This window comes from Apteryx mantelli, chromosome 1 (genome assembly GCF_036417845.1).
Source record: "Apteryx mantelli isolate bAptMan1 chromosome 1, bAptMan1.hap1, whole genome shotgun sequence".
In the NCBI taxonomy this organism is placed as follows: Eukaryota; Metazoa; Chordata; class Aves; order Apterygiformes; family Apterygidae; genus Apteryx; species Apteryx mantelli.
In genome coordinates, this window is record NC_089978.1 from 85650835 (window position 1) to 85663331 (window position 12497).

Consider the following 12497-nt stretch of genomic DNA (forward strand, 5'->3'; position numbering starts at 1 on the left):
AAAAAGGATGTTAGAGAAGTTATGTTGACAGTAGTTTAATGACATCAAATCACACAACGTATTTTTTTTTTTAAAAAAAAAAGAGATTCTTCTAACAGTTTGTTTGTAAAAGCACTTGGGGAATGATTTGTTTAATCTATTTACAGTTAGCCTGTATCCTACTGGATCATCACAAAGATGTAACATTATAATTATTTGCTTTTAAGTCTAAGCATATATGAAAAAAGGACTAGATATGAGAAATTAATATCAAAAGGGGGAAAATAAGTTTATTTTAAAAAGACAGAAAAACTTGAGCACAAAAATAAGTACATTACAGTGTAGTTATCTTCTTACAGACATATCCACATTCCCTAATAAACCATTTGGAAGATCAATCTTTTATTCATATTTTACATGATACTTGTTCTGGTTTAACATAGAATTTTCAATTATCAACATGCTATCTATACGTTAATTCACAGTGTATGCATATAATGTATTGGAACCATCAATTTCTCCCTTGTGCCTGTGGAATAGAATTTCATTGCAGATCCACTTAAGATTCCCATCACTGAAATAAAGCTGGTAAAAACACTTCCAGGTGCACTACGTGGTCCCTTCTACAAAGGGGAGCAATGTGGCTTCTAAATAGAAGGTTTTGGGTACCCCCCATTCCTCCCCCATATATGAGGCTTTGCTCCATGCAAGACATTACTCAGTATTATTCCCTATGTCGTAACATTTTCTTAGTATTTCACAATGATCAAATGTTGTGTAGAAGCACAACTGAAACATTTTTAATTTTTTAATGGTTATTTTATTCATTTCCTGAATATATATTCCCAAAATATATTCATTAATTCTGCCCACTTGTTAACAGTTACAATTTTTTTTTAATTTAAACCTTTCCATTTCACCCATTGCTGCTTTTTGCTTTTGACAACTAGTGAATGATGCAACTGCATCATCCTTTACTTCACTGCATTAGGCAGGCAAGTGAATCAGTCCTGCAGAGAGCTATGTGCAATGTAAGTTGCATTACTTGAGAAACAGTATAGATGTAGTTAAACCAGTTACAGATTAAATTTTTCTGGCAACTTGTGCAAATTTTTTTTTTTTTTTTTTTAAATCAGTCATTTATTATAAGAGGTCCAAACACCAGTTATGGGAAGCAGCAATAATTGAGTGTATCTCTGTACTTTCTAATATGTGGGAACATACAATTAATGAAATATCTATGCTTTATCGCAAGGTAAATAAACTTTTAGATAATCTGTAAATTACGCAAGACTATAACAAGGTCTTACTATGTTATACCTAAAAATGCAAATGATCTGCACAAGAAAAACCAATAAAAGTATTTTGAAGAGTTTCATTTTCCTGTCTAAACTTTGTTTGTAGATGTTGAGGGAAACGAAAAAAAAAAAAAAAAAGAAAAAAGAAACCAGAATTAGAAAAAATATTAATAATACATATAAAAACATTTCCCTGGAATGATTATCAGTGTTTTTAAAAAGTTGTAGCCTTACCAAAAAAAAAGAAGGGGGGGAGAGGGAGGAAGGCTTTTAAAAAAGTAAAATATTACCTTAATTCCATCTAGTTATCAATAATCTCTGTGGCACCATTTTAGCTGATCTCCACTTTTAATGTGGAGTTTAAAAAATTCAAGTTGTAAGACGATACATATTGTATGTTAAGTATCAAAAGCTAAAAATTCTAATAAAAGAAAACAGACTTTGTATATGGCATGTATTTCACTCTACCTTTCAGTGTTTCATGAAAATACGTTCGATTAAATTATAAAACAGCAGAAATCAGACTACTTACATCTCAACAGAAACAAGACGACATTGACAGAGGTTGTGTTATAAATGCTCCCCTTCAAGGGCTTGAAAACAATCTTTTCATATTGCACAGTTTTAATATTAATAGTGTCCAAAATTAAACTATGCACAGGGTCATAAAAATCACAAAAATTTTCAGTCTTTAGTGATGCTTGAAAGAGAAGTGAATCCACTGCATCAGGCAGGAGTAGTCTGAGAGCTGTTTGGTATAAATGTGAGAAGTCCTCTTTGCCTCCTCTCACCCATTCACGTTTTTCCTATTGTCACAGGTATATCTATACCTTACTTAGGGCTGCTAACAGTTGCAAGAAGCCACATTTCTTGCATGAAGCCACATTTCTTGCATGACAAGTATATCTATTGATTACTTCCATTTACGGGATACTTTCCCTGAGATGATTCAACTTGCAGAACCTGCCTGACAGTGCCTTTGATGTGGTCTAGGCAAAATCACACACACTAAATATTGTCCCTCCCAGAGACTGATTGAAATGCCATTTATGTCATAAGTGGGGGGGGAAGAACACGATGATGCTTGTCTAGTCCTTCAGAGATTCTCCATCTCTCTTACACGTGTCACTTCGCACTTTGGCATAGACTACTGGAGGAGTCTTCAGGCCTGAGCCGATTCTGAAGGCTATATCATATTATGCTAATCTCTAAATAATATCATTCCTTCACCTATGTGCTTAAGAAATAAAATAGAGCCATAAGCTTTACTTCACTTTCATATGCGTAAGTGAATGGGACAAATTTAGCACTTCTGAAAATACCAAAAATCCATAATGAATTTGTGTCATAGCAACAGGTTGATGTAATTCAGTCAGAGAAAGGAATAACTATAAAATAAAGCTGCATGGGCAGAAGACTGTCACACTAATAATTTTTGTGTTTTGATTTCCCAAATACCACAAAAGTTTACATTCACTCTTTCTACAATATTCTAGTTGTCGAGAAAAATCTAGTATTTTTGCCTCAATAACTTTTGACACCAAGCTGTGAAAATCCATGTTCTCTCCCAGCTTTAAGTGCAAAATAGATGTGCATAAGTTTCCATGAGTTCAAAACTAAATTAAACTTAATCCTAAATTGAGGTAGCACATTTAACCAAGCTTCTTTCCAAGAATTTCAGAAAGAAACTGAAGAATTTTTAAAATAACGTCTCTATCAGCAAGCTTTAAACATTTAGTGAACGATGCTTCCCCCCCTCCACTTTAAGCATTTTAGGAATTCAAAATTTCTTCTTTAACTCTTCCTTTTTTACCAAGGAAATACTGTTTAGTCCATGCACCTTTAGGACCTGTGGCATCTATTGCAACATCGATAATGGAATCTGGAGTCATCCACCTCAGAAACACCAAGAAAAGGAAGTTCAAAACAGCAAAAAGAGCAAAAATATAACCAGTCACCGGGCCACAGTGAGATATTAGTCTGTTGAGTCGCTCATCCATTGATAAAACCACTTCATCTGCAACCCTCTCATACACCTAAAGGAGAAGATGAAGACAAAGTAAGATCTTAAGACAATGTTGCTTCTGCCTCAAAAATAAGACAGTACTTTGTTGTCAGTGTGCAAAATGCATTATCTACTCCTAACTATTAGATTGGACAATACTGCCCAAAAAGCTTTGTAGATTTTAAATGTTAATTTATGAATACTGTTCTAGAAATTTCATGAATTTACACAATGGTTGAGGAGAAAAAGAAAAATGTTCTACTTTGTGACAGAACTCAAAAGTATTTTATTAAATAGGAAGGCAGCAAATTTAGCTCTCATCTAATACTGCACAGAGGTTGTTTTTTTTTAATTATTTCAAATAGCTTCTGATCTCATATTCACACCAGTCAGAGGAAAACAGTCTGAACATGCAATTACTATGTTTCAGCACAAAGAAAGATGAACTCATGGATGAATGCGCAATCTTCTAATCTCTGCATCTAAACAATCAAATGAATCAGAACAAGATACTGACTTTTTATTTAAAGAAACACTAGTAATTTTTAGTATGGTAAAATTCAATTAATATGACAATCAAATACATCCTATTAGTGACTCTTGATATACATATTAACCACAACCACTAAAAAAAGTAGTCCTGTGTTTCACAGAACAGAAACAAATACCTACAATACATAATTCAAGAAGTCTTTACAAGGACTTGTGTCTCCTTCAGAACATTACAGACTTCATCCTACAGATATATTGATTATGAGCTAACCAACACCTGTCCTTTGTATAAAACAAGTTCTATGCATTCCTCTTCCAATTACACTAACATTTTCTTAAGAGTTTGGTTTCACTTTCTTAAAAAAAGTGAAAAAGAGTTAAAAAAAAAAAAAGAAAGTCCCCCAAAAGAGTCCCCTAATGTTTATATAAAACATTGCAGTTGAAACATTGATTGTAGTTACAGAAATTATGAAATGAATTGTACTGAAAGCACTTGAAAGAAAAATCAGATACTGGTTGTACATGATACTTCTTCAAGGAGACTTATAACAGGGATATATATTTGAGTAACACCACAAAGCATGTTAAGCTGCATGCGATTCAGCTACTCTCTTGCCTAAAAGATAGCAGCTGAAGTCAGAAGTGATATATCTCCATAGAAGTTGATAACAGCATTACAGTTAATATTCCTCACTGCAGTTTTCACACCAAAAGGCAGTTCTAATTCTGAAATGTGACTTCAAAAGCTTGATAAACTGTGTTTGTAATGAAAATAAATTATGTATATTCAGTTACATCTACTGGTATTGAGAACGTAGGTATCTCTTATTTTTCTAAATCACTTATTATGTTACACACAAAACTGTGTCAAGAATTCTTTCTTTTCCTTTTCATACATCTTATAAAGTATGTTTTCCAGTTATGCCAGGAGAGTTACTTACTGTGAAAGATTAAAAAAAATTTTTTTATATATATATATATATATATATATATATATATATATATATGGAGTAGAAATGTAACTAAAGGCACTATGTGTTCTCCAGAACATTTATCAACTGTTATGGCACAAAAGGAATACAAATAGAAAAAAATCTAGCTGGGGCAGGTATATTTGGGGGAAAAGCAAGTGTACTTGACAGGAAGCTCACTGAGAAATTACACAGAGAACGTACATAGTAATGTTTCAAAGGAGTCACTTTTCAGAACTGTACTTTAAGAAGAAAGAAAAAAAAAAAAAGTGAGTTATACATACTTTCTCAGTTCTCTCTGCTACATTCCTCCATGTATAAAATGTCTTTACTTTATTATGAACAGTTTCTGGAGATGGCAATGTTCCTGATCTGAGCTGGGCAATAGCTTTTTCTAATCCATCACACAGAGATTTCACCGAGGGTTCACATAAAAGAATAAGATTTTCTGGAAGCACCTCAGGAATCCCGCCAACTCGTGTACTCACCACCTTTGAAAGAAACAAAACAAACAGCACACAGGCTGCATAACAACAAAATGCAGTGATGATACTGTTATTACACTGTTTGGATGCAGTACTTAAGAGAAAAAAAAATTCAATTACTAGATGCCATGAAGGCAAAGATTGATATTATGTTTCAGGAATTTTACCTCCATGAGAACCAAAAGCCTAGGCCTTAGAGAGGACCTAGCGTAGCAGGTTACCTGTAACTACGTTCAGAATGATTCTTTGGTAGCATGTAAAATACTCACTAGATAAAATCTTCTGTTTTACCAAGACAGTTATCTTTCCTAAAGGCGTTTGTCACAGCATGCAACTAAATCTGTGTAATTGGATTTTGGACTTTCTCTCCATAGTCCCTCATGGAAAATACAATGTCTACTTGGAGAGGACAGTTTTACCTCATCCACCTTCAGTTTCTGGTTTCTAGGCTACTGAACATTTACAACAACTTCTTTAAGAGTTCAGTAATTTTAATTTGAATTATTATTTTTGAAGGGAAGAAAGATGCTAGTAAGATTGATATTACGTTATAATCTGTAAACAGTAGACAACAATAAGAAAATTGAAGAACTTTGTCAACCCTAGAGAGGGAAATGGATGATTGGGCAGCAACTAGGTAGTAATTACTATCAAAGAATATTAAATGAAAAAAGTCTCTCACATTTTCTGTACTTCTTGTAAATTAGATACTCTCAGCAGTCTTCTTTTTTTTAAAAAAAAAAAAACTTCTTTAGACTATAATATGACAATCTCAGTTCTTTATAGCTGTTTAAAAACTCATTTTTCTTTATTTATTTTTTTATCTGAGCTATAGATTAGCCAGCAAGGCCAGTATTATAAATGCTCCAGTGTTACCTCTCTCTCCCTCCTCTCTGTCTGGAATCCCTATATGGTAAGGCAAATATATCCTCAGTTAAAATAATAAAATGACTGTCAGTTCTTTGTTCAGGAAGAAAACGGTTGTAATACAATGCTTTATCCTGGTAATTCAATATTCCTGACTGGCCAAAGTCAGCCATGCTCATGAGCCATTTTTCTCCAAATCCTCACTAAATAGTGGCAAAGTAAATCTTTAGGAAAAACAACTACCCCAAAACTCTGTAAAGGAGTACATACAAAAGAGCATTTTGGAGAGGCAGTCTGGTTAGTTCAGAGAACTGAGAGTTAGCAGATCTACATGTTATTCCCAATTCTGCACAAGTTTCTTCTGGGAGCTTGAGCAGTTTCGGTTAACCCTTCTGTCTCAGCTTCCAGGTGATCTGTAAATGGGGATAATATTTGCTCACCTTTGTAAAGACAGAGCCTCAGATGAAATGCAATGTCACAAGCATATATTACTAAATCATGAACTTTGTTTAAAATGGATACATGCACTCTATATAGTCAAAGTCTTTTCTCACCTGCAAACCACAGCTTGCTGCTTCCACAATCGCCATACAAAAGGCCTCAGTGAGAGAAGTGTTGAGAAAAATGTGCCCCTGGACTAGGACATTTCTAACATCCTGGTGTTCCAAGGCTCCTAGGAGACGTACCCTGTGTATAAGAAAAAGTATAAGATAGCCACTAGATTTGCAAACATGCTATATAATATTACCATATACTGAAAAAAATGTATAGTTCCCACATACATAGAGAAGCAACACAGACACCTTTGTTCTGGTTTCTTTACATTTTTACCAGCAATAAAAAAAAAAAAAAAACAAAAAAACACACAAGACTGCTTTTTATTTTCACTCTTAAAAAAAAAACCAACACAACTTACGAAAATGAAGCTGGGGGAAGGGTTGTTCTGTTTTGTTTTAATGGCAACTGCCTTCAAAACATTGTTACTCTGCTGTGACAATATTGCTTTATGCAGTTAATAATTAAAATTTGTCATCATTTCTTTGTTTGGATGTATTATATAAATTTGCAATGTGAGGTCTGATCAATTTCGTCCGGGGGGGGGGGGAGGGGGGAAATGTTTAGGACATCAATGATCAGGACCTATTATTTTGAGGCAAGACTGGGAAACCAGAAGACGGAGAAGAATAATACTAACAGACAATTTTATCTTCCATGCCAGGGGGAAGCAGAGGCAGGAATCATTAGACTGAAGTACAGAATGGGCAACAGAAGGTAGAGGCCCTACAGTGAGGGATACAGAACATTTGACAAGAGAAAACTGGAGAGTGAAAGTCTCTGCAGTAGACGCATTTGTGAGGATGGCCACAAAGTTTCATAACAGAAGGCTGCCCAGAGCCTCTCCTCTGCACTGAACTAGAAGAAGCAAGTAGGCAAATTTCTTGGATAGTATTCACCTAGTCACTATGCATTACATATTCACTTCAAAAGAGCAGAAGTTAGTTCTTGTTTGTCCATAGATTTTCTAAATTGCACACTGGGAACATATTATTCTAGAATATACATGAATACCTAGATACAGCTAAGGATATCCTAATTCTGATGAGGGTTATATTTCCAACTTTTGGTAGGAGGGAGCAAGGAAAACTTTTGTTTTTAAAAGATGCACCTGCACCCCCAAATGCATGTTAAAAAAAAATGTAGTAAAAAGGAAATGGAAAACTAAGAACCTTGTATTTGCTATACAGAACTCTTTTTGAACAAAAACAAAACATAAAAATACCAAAGAAATACATAAACACACATATGTCATAGAAACAGTTTGGTAACACAGTAGCACCTAGAGGTGTCTTTGTAGCACCACAAAAATTCATACTAGATAAGTACTACCCTGAATAGTTTGATTTAAAAGTAAAAGAAATTAAACAAAGCAGAGGTGTTAACAAGGAAGAAGATTCAAGAATTACTAGCAGTCATCCTTATGAGCAGCTGTCACAAAACAGCTGCCTAACACCATATATTGTTACATGGTACTATAGCAAATGTAACCTGAACATCACTATTTCAGAGGAGTGTGAATAAATGTATGTCTAATTCAGATTTTCTCTGAATCATCTGAAGGTTCCCACAGGGTCTATTTGTATGCATCAGTTTGCAAGATCATAGTCCAACTCTAACTGTTCAATCAGTGACTGCTGTATCTGCTTTGCCCTCAATGGTTCTCCTCCTCCAACCTAAGTTTCTTGGATTTCTTTCTTGGGGGGGGGGGGGGGAACGAGGGACAGGAGGAGAGTTGCTGCTGTCTTCCCCACCCCAAAGTACATTAAAGGACATAAACACGCATAGAACAAACCTGTCATGTAGCTGGTATCTTTCCCGGACTTCTTCCAGAACAATACGCTTTGGTCCTTCTCCTCCAACTAAGAAATGTAAATCTGGATATTTCTGACAGAGCTCAGGAATTATACCACTAAGCAAATCTATACCTAAGAGTACAAAATTTAAAGCAAACTGTTATTGTATTTGATTTTAGAACTTATTGTAATGTAGCCTACTGTTATAACTCTTTTTGGGAGGAAGGGGCGGGAAGAAAAAAAAAGCCATGGTCTCAGAAGGACAGTTGCATTGCTGGACATAAAATTCTGAAAAAGACGTCTGATCTATTAGGAGACAAATATGAAAAAAAAAAATCACTCAAGTTCTTGTTGCTTCATTAAAAACAGCAGTAAAAACATTCTTAATAGAATGCATAGTTTGGGGCCTAAACCTTGCTCCCAACATAAGCCAAACCTTCCGTTTTACAAACGTCAGTTTTCAAGATCTTCAAATTTTTAAGAAGATATAGACCTCAAAACACCAAGTGCACAAACTGAAATGTACATTTCTTCTTCTTGAATGCAAAGACAGAAAAATTCACAACCTTCACCTCACAAAATTATGAGACTCCCATTGCACATTTAATCCATACCATAGATATGGACATCAAAAAAAACAAAATACACTTACATTTTGGCCCCCATTACCTTTTCTGTAAACAAGTCTGCTGACAACAACAATCGTTGTTATACTGTCATCCCTTCTTGATGGGTCTGGAGTGAAGTCGGTGGGGTCTACAGCATTAGGGATGACAGAGACTATCTGAGGATCCAGAGCCGCTCTCAGCACTGTGTTTTCCTTACTTGTATAAGAGACACAGATTATGTGGTTTGTATCGCACAGGGACACAGTCAGAAGTTTGTTGGTTAGCACCGAGCTGACATCCGCGAACCCAAAGAGAGAGTGGTCAGTGAACACCGTCCGCAGCCCCATGGTCTTGGCATGGAAGAGCGCGTCGTGGGCCATGGCGGAGAAGGAGCTGTGGGCATGGACGATGGTGACCCTCTCTCGCACAAATATGTACCTGAGCAGAGGCAGGCTGTGGAAGAGCGTCGTCGCCGTGGACTGGTTGTACATCACCTTCAGGGGCAAGTAGTAGACCTTCAGCCCGTTGGTGAGGTAGCGGATGCCTTTGCGGGTCCCGTAGGCATGGGTGACCACCAGGACCTTGTGGCCCCGCTCGATGAGGCACTGCGACAGCTGGTAGATGTGGCTCTCCACGCCCCCCATGTTGGGGTAGAAGAAGTCCGACACCATGCAGACGTTGTGCGCCCGCCGCGCCGGCCCCCCGGCCGCCATCCCCGGCCCACACCTGCGGGAGCAACCACGAGGCACCGTCACTCGCTGACACGAGCCCGGCCGCCCACGGGGCCCCCCGCCGCCCTCACCGCCGGCTGCCCCCCGCCGCCGCCGCCGCCGGGCCCGGCCATCCCCCCGCGCAGGCCGCGCCGCGGGCCCGGCAGCACCAACGGCCACCGCCGCGGGGAGGCCCCGCGGCCCCTTTAAGAGGGCGATCACCCCGGGCAACCGAGCCGCCTCGAGGGAACTGGGGGGGGGGAGGGGGCGCGTGTGGCCGCGCGCGCATGCACGCACGTACCTGCCGGCTGCCGGCTCTCTCCGGGCCCCGCCCGGCGCCCTCCCATTTCCGGGCACGGCCGCCGTCACCGCGGCAACCGCGCGGCTTGCCTCTTCCTTTTTCCCGGCGGCGCGTCAGGCGGGAAAAGAGGCGGCCAATCGGAGTGGCCTCGTCCCTGGGCGCGCGGCGGAGAGCAGGGACGTGACGGAAGCGCGCCCCCCCCCCCCCAAACGCTCTCTTTAACCCTTCGTTCGCGGCCGGGCGGAGTCCTGGCGCGGCGCGGGGCTGGCCGTTAGGCGCCTCGTGCTGGGGGGAAGGGAGCGGAGTCCTGGCGTGGGGGCGGCCGTTAGGCGCCGCGGGCGGGAGGAGGCTACTGGTTCGCCGTTTTCGTCCTTTCTTCCTTAATAAATCCTGCTTCTGGCCTGAGCCGTTGTAGTGCGAATGTGCTTTAGCTTCCTCTACATCCCCTGCTCAGTTCCCTCTGTACTTCCCCTCTCCAAGGGCAACACTGTCTTTTGCTGCCCTTGGCCACCTCCTGAGCCCCAAGTTGCCCTGTGTGAGCTAGTCGGGAGCCTGTTGCACACCCTTCCCTCATATCCAGCGAGGCACCTGCCAAGGGGGGCTACCGCAGCTGAGGTGTGGGGAGCCTGGGGTGGGCAGGCTCCCTGCTAAGGCATGCAGGTAAGGGCCTTGAGCTGGGAGGCCTAACCTCAATATTTCTGTTCTTTTAGCTATGCTCCCATGCCCCAGGGAGAAGGGTGCTGCGTCCACTCTCCCAAAACAGCATGGATGCCACTGCAATGGAAAATCTGCCTTAGTAGGTTGCTGTCAAAAAATCTTGTATGCACCTGCCCAGCCCAGTTACTCCAAAGTCTATGAAAAAGTGAAGTGCACACTGTAAAATAACAGAATTGTTTTGAAACATCTAAGGCTGCTTTTTTTTCTCCTCTCCCTGATGGGGAAGTTTTTCTGATTTACTCTTTGGCTTTATCAGGTCACAGCAGGAACTCCAAAGATGTTCTCAAGTCTTTGCCACAAGTGCTTGAAACTTGCTCTTTGTAAATGAAAATAAAAATACCGTGATTCTTATGAGCACTCTAGGAGGTTGAACTTTGAGAAACAAAACTGAATACTGTAAGATTTGCTATAAAACCTGAGCTGGCCTTGCTTGGCTCTGTATTTTGGGTCTCCTCAAAAAGGTTTGGAATCAGCTGTCACCAACTCCAGCACTGGCTCATTTGTTACTCACTGGCAAGAATGGATGTTTTCACAGGAAGCTAGTGGTGTTCATGCCTTTCCTATATGTTCCCAAAATTATGTTTGGCAGCTACTTCTCCTGGGTGAGATTTCTGATATGAATTTTGCCCACTTTGGTCTTATCATCACTGCTATGCAATTATCTGTGGCATTAGTAACAGTACTAACTGACATAGACTAAAGTGCTGATTGGATTATAGGTTGGATTAAAACTTGGGCAGATCAAGCTTGGAGGTGGTGATCTGGAGAAAGACAGAGGAAGAAATCAAGCACTTCATTTTGGGGACTGAAAGTGCTGAAAGGGGTTGGTGTGCTGAATAAGAAAACCACTACTTTAATTTTCTGCTGTATTCAGAGAGGCAATAACTGGTATTGCTCCATCTGGCTGTATCATCAAGTGCTCCTTGTAGGTGGAATGCCTGGCAAGGACCTGAATTTCAGGATGAGAAGCTGAATGTGAGGCCAGAAGGGATAAGGCTGCTGACCTGCAGCAGCAGGTATTCTGCTGTGAAGCAAAGGGCCAGGGGACCAGTGGGCCATTTGGGTACTACTTCTCTGCAGAAACGGGAGTCTGGATGTAAAGCAGTTGCTTTGAATTAAATGGAGAGACCGAAGTAGTGCCAATAGAAGGAGGAAAGCGCTTTGATGTTCTCAGCTCCAGCACCCCACCATGTCATCTCTGGTAATTCACATTAGTAATCTGCCTCAGGGTCAGGCTGCCCTGAAGAATCAAACTGTAGCAGTTACTGCATTTTTAGCTGTCAGAAAAACATACTTTTGTTTTTGCCCATTTGGAAAATAATTTATTTTCTTTTTAGACTGGCTACTGTCACTAACAAACTTCTTGTGTGCTGTAATTCTTTGTATGTGAGCTTTGCAAAATCCACAGAGAATCCTAACTGGCATACAACATAGCAGCCCCTCTTTTCAGCAAAGGAAGTGGCATTTGACACGGTCCTTAGCTGTTGCTGACCACTGTGCAAATTCAAGACGCTGACACTGATTCACAAAACCTTCCACAAGACAGAACCATATTATCTCAGAAATCTCCCTTTCTGCCATAGGAGCCATGATTTTTGGGCCCTCTGTATTTATCTGAACATTGGACAGGATACAGAGCTTTCTCAGCAGTTGGCCATAAACTCTGGAATGTCTTTTTAAAGGTCAGGAAAAGTATTACGGCTAAGAGTTTCT

General features: G+C 39.8%; 1 protein-coding gene across 1 annotated transcript; it reads right to left on the reverse strand.

The window, feature by feature from the left end:
• Nucleotides 1–243: 243 nt before the first annotated feature.
• Nucleotides 244–9769, reverse strand: PIGA (phosphatidylinositol glycan anchor biosynthesis class A). Its single transcript, XM_013951540.2, has 5 exons — nt 9118–9769; nt 8448–8580; nt 6652–6784; nt 5030–5236; nt 244–3313 (listed from the first exon to the last, which is right to left on the reverse strand). The coding sequence occupies exons 1-5, from the start codon at nt 9767–9769 to the stop codon at nt 3050–3052; spliced, it is 1389 nt and encodes a 462-aa protein (XP_013806994.2). The 3' UTR covers nt 244–3049.
• Between the last annotated feature and the right edge of the window lie 2728 nt (nt 9770–12497).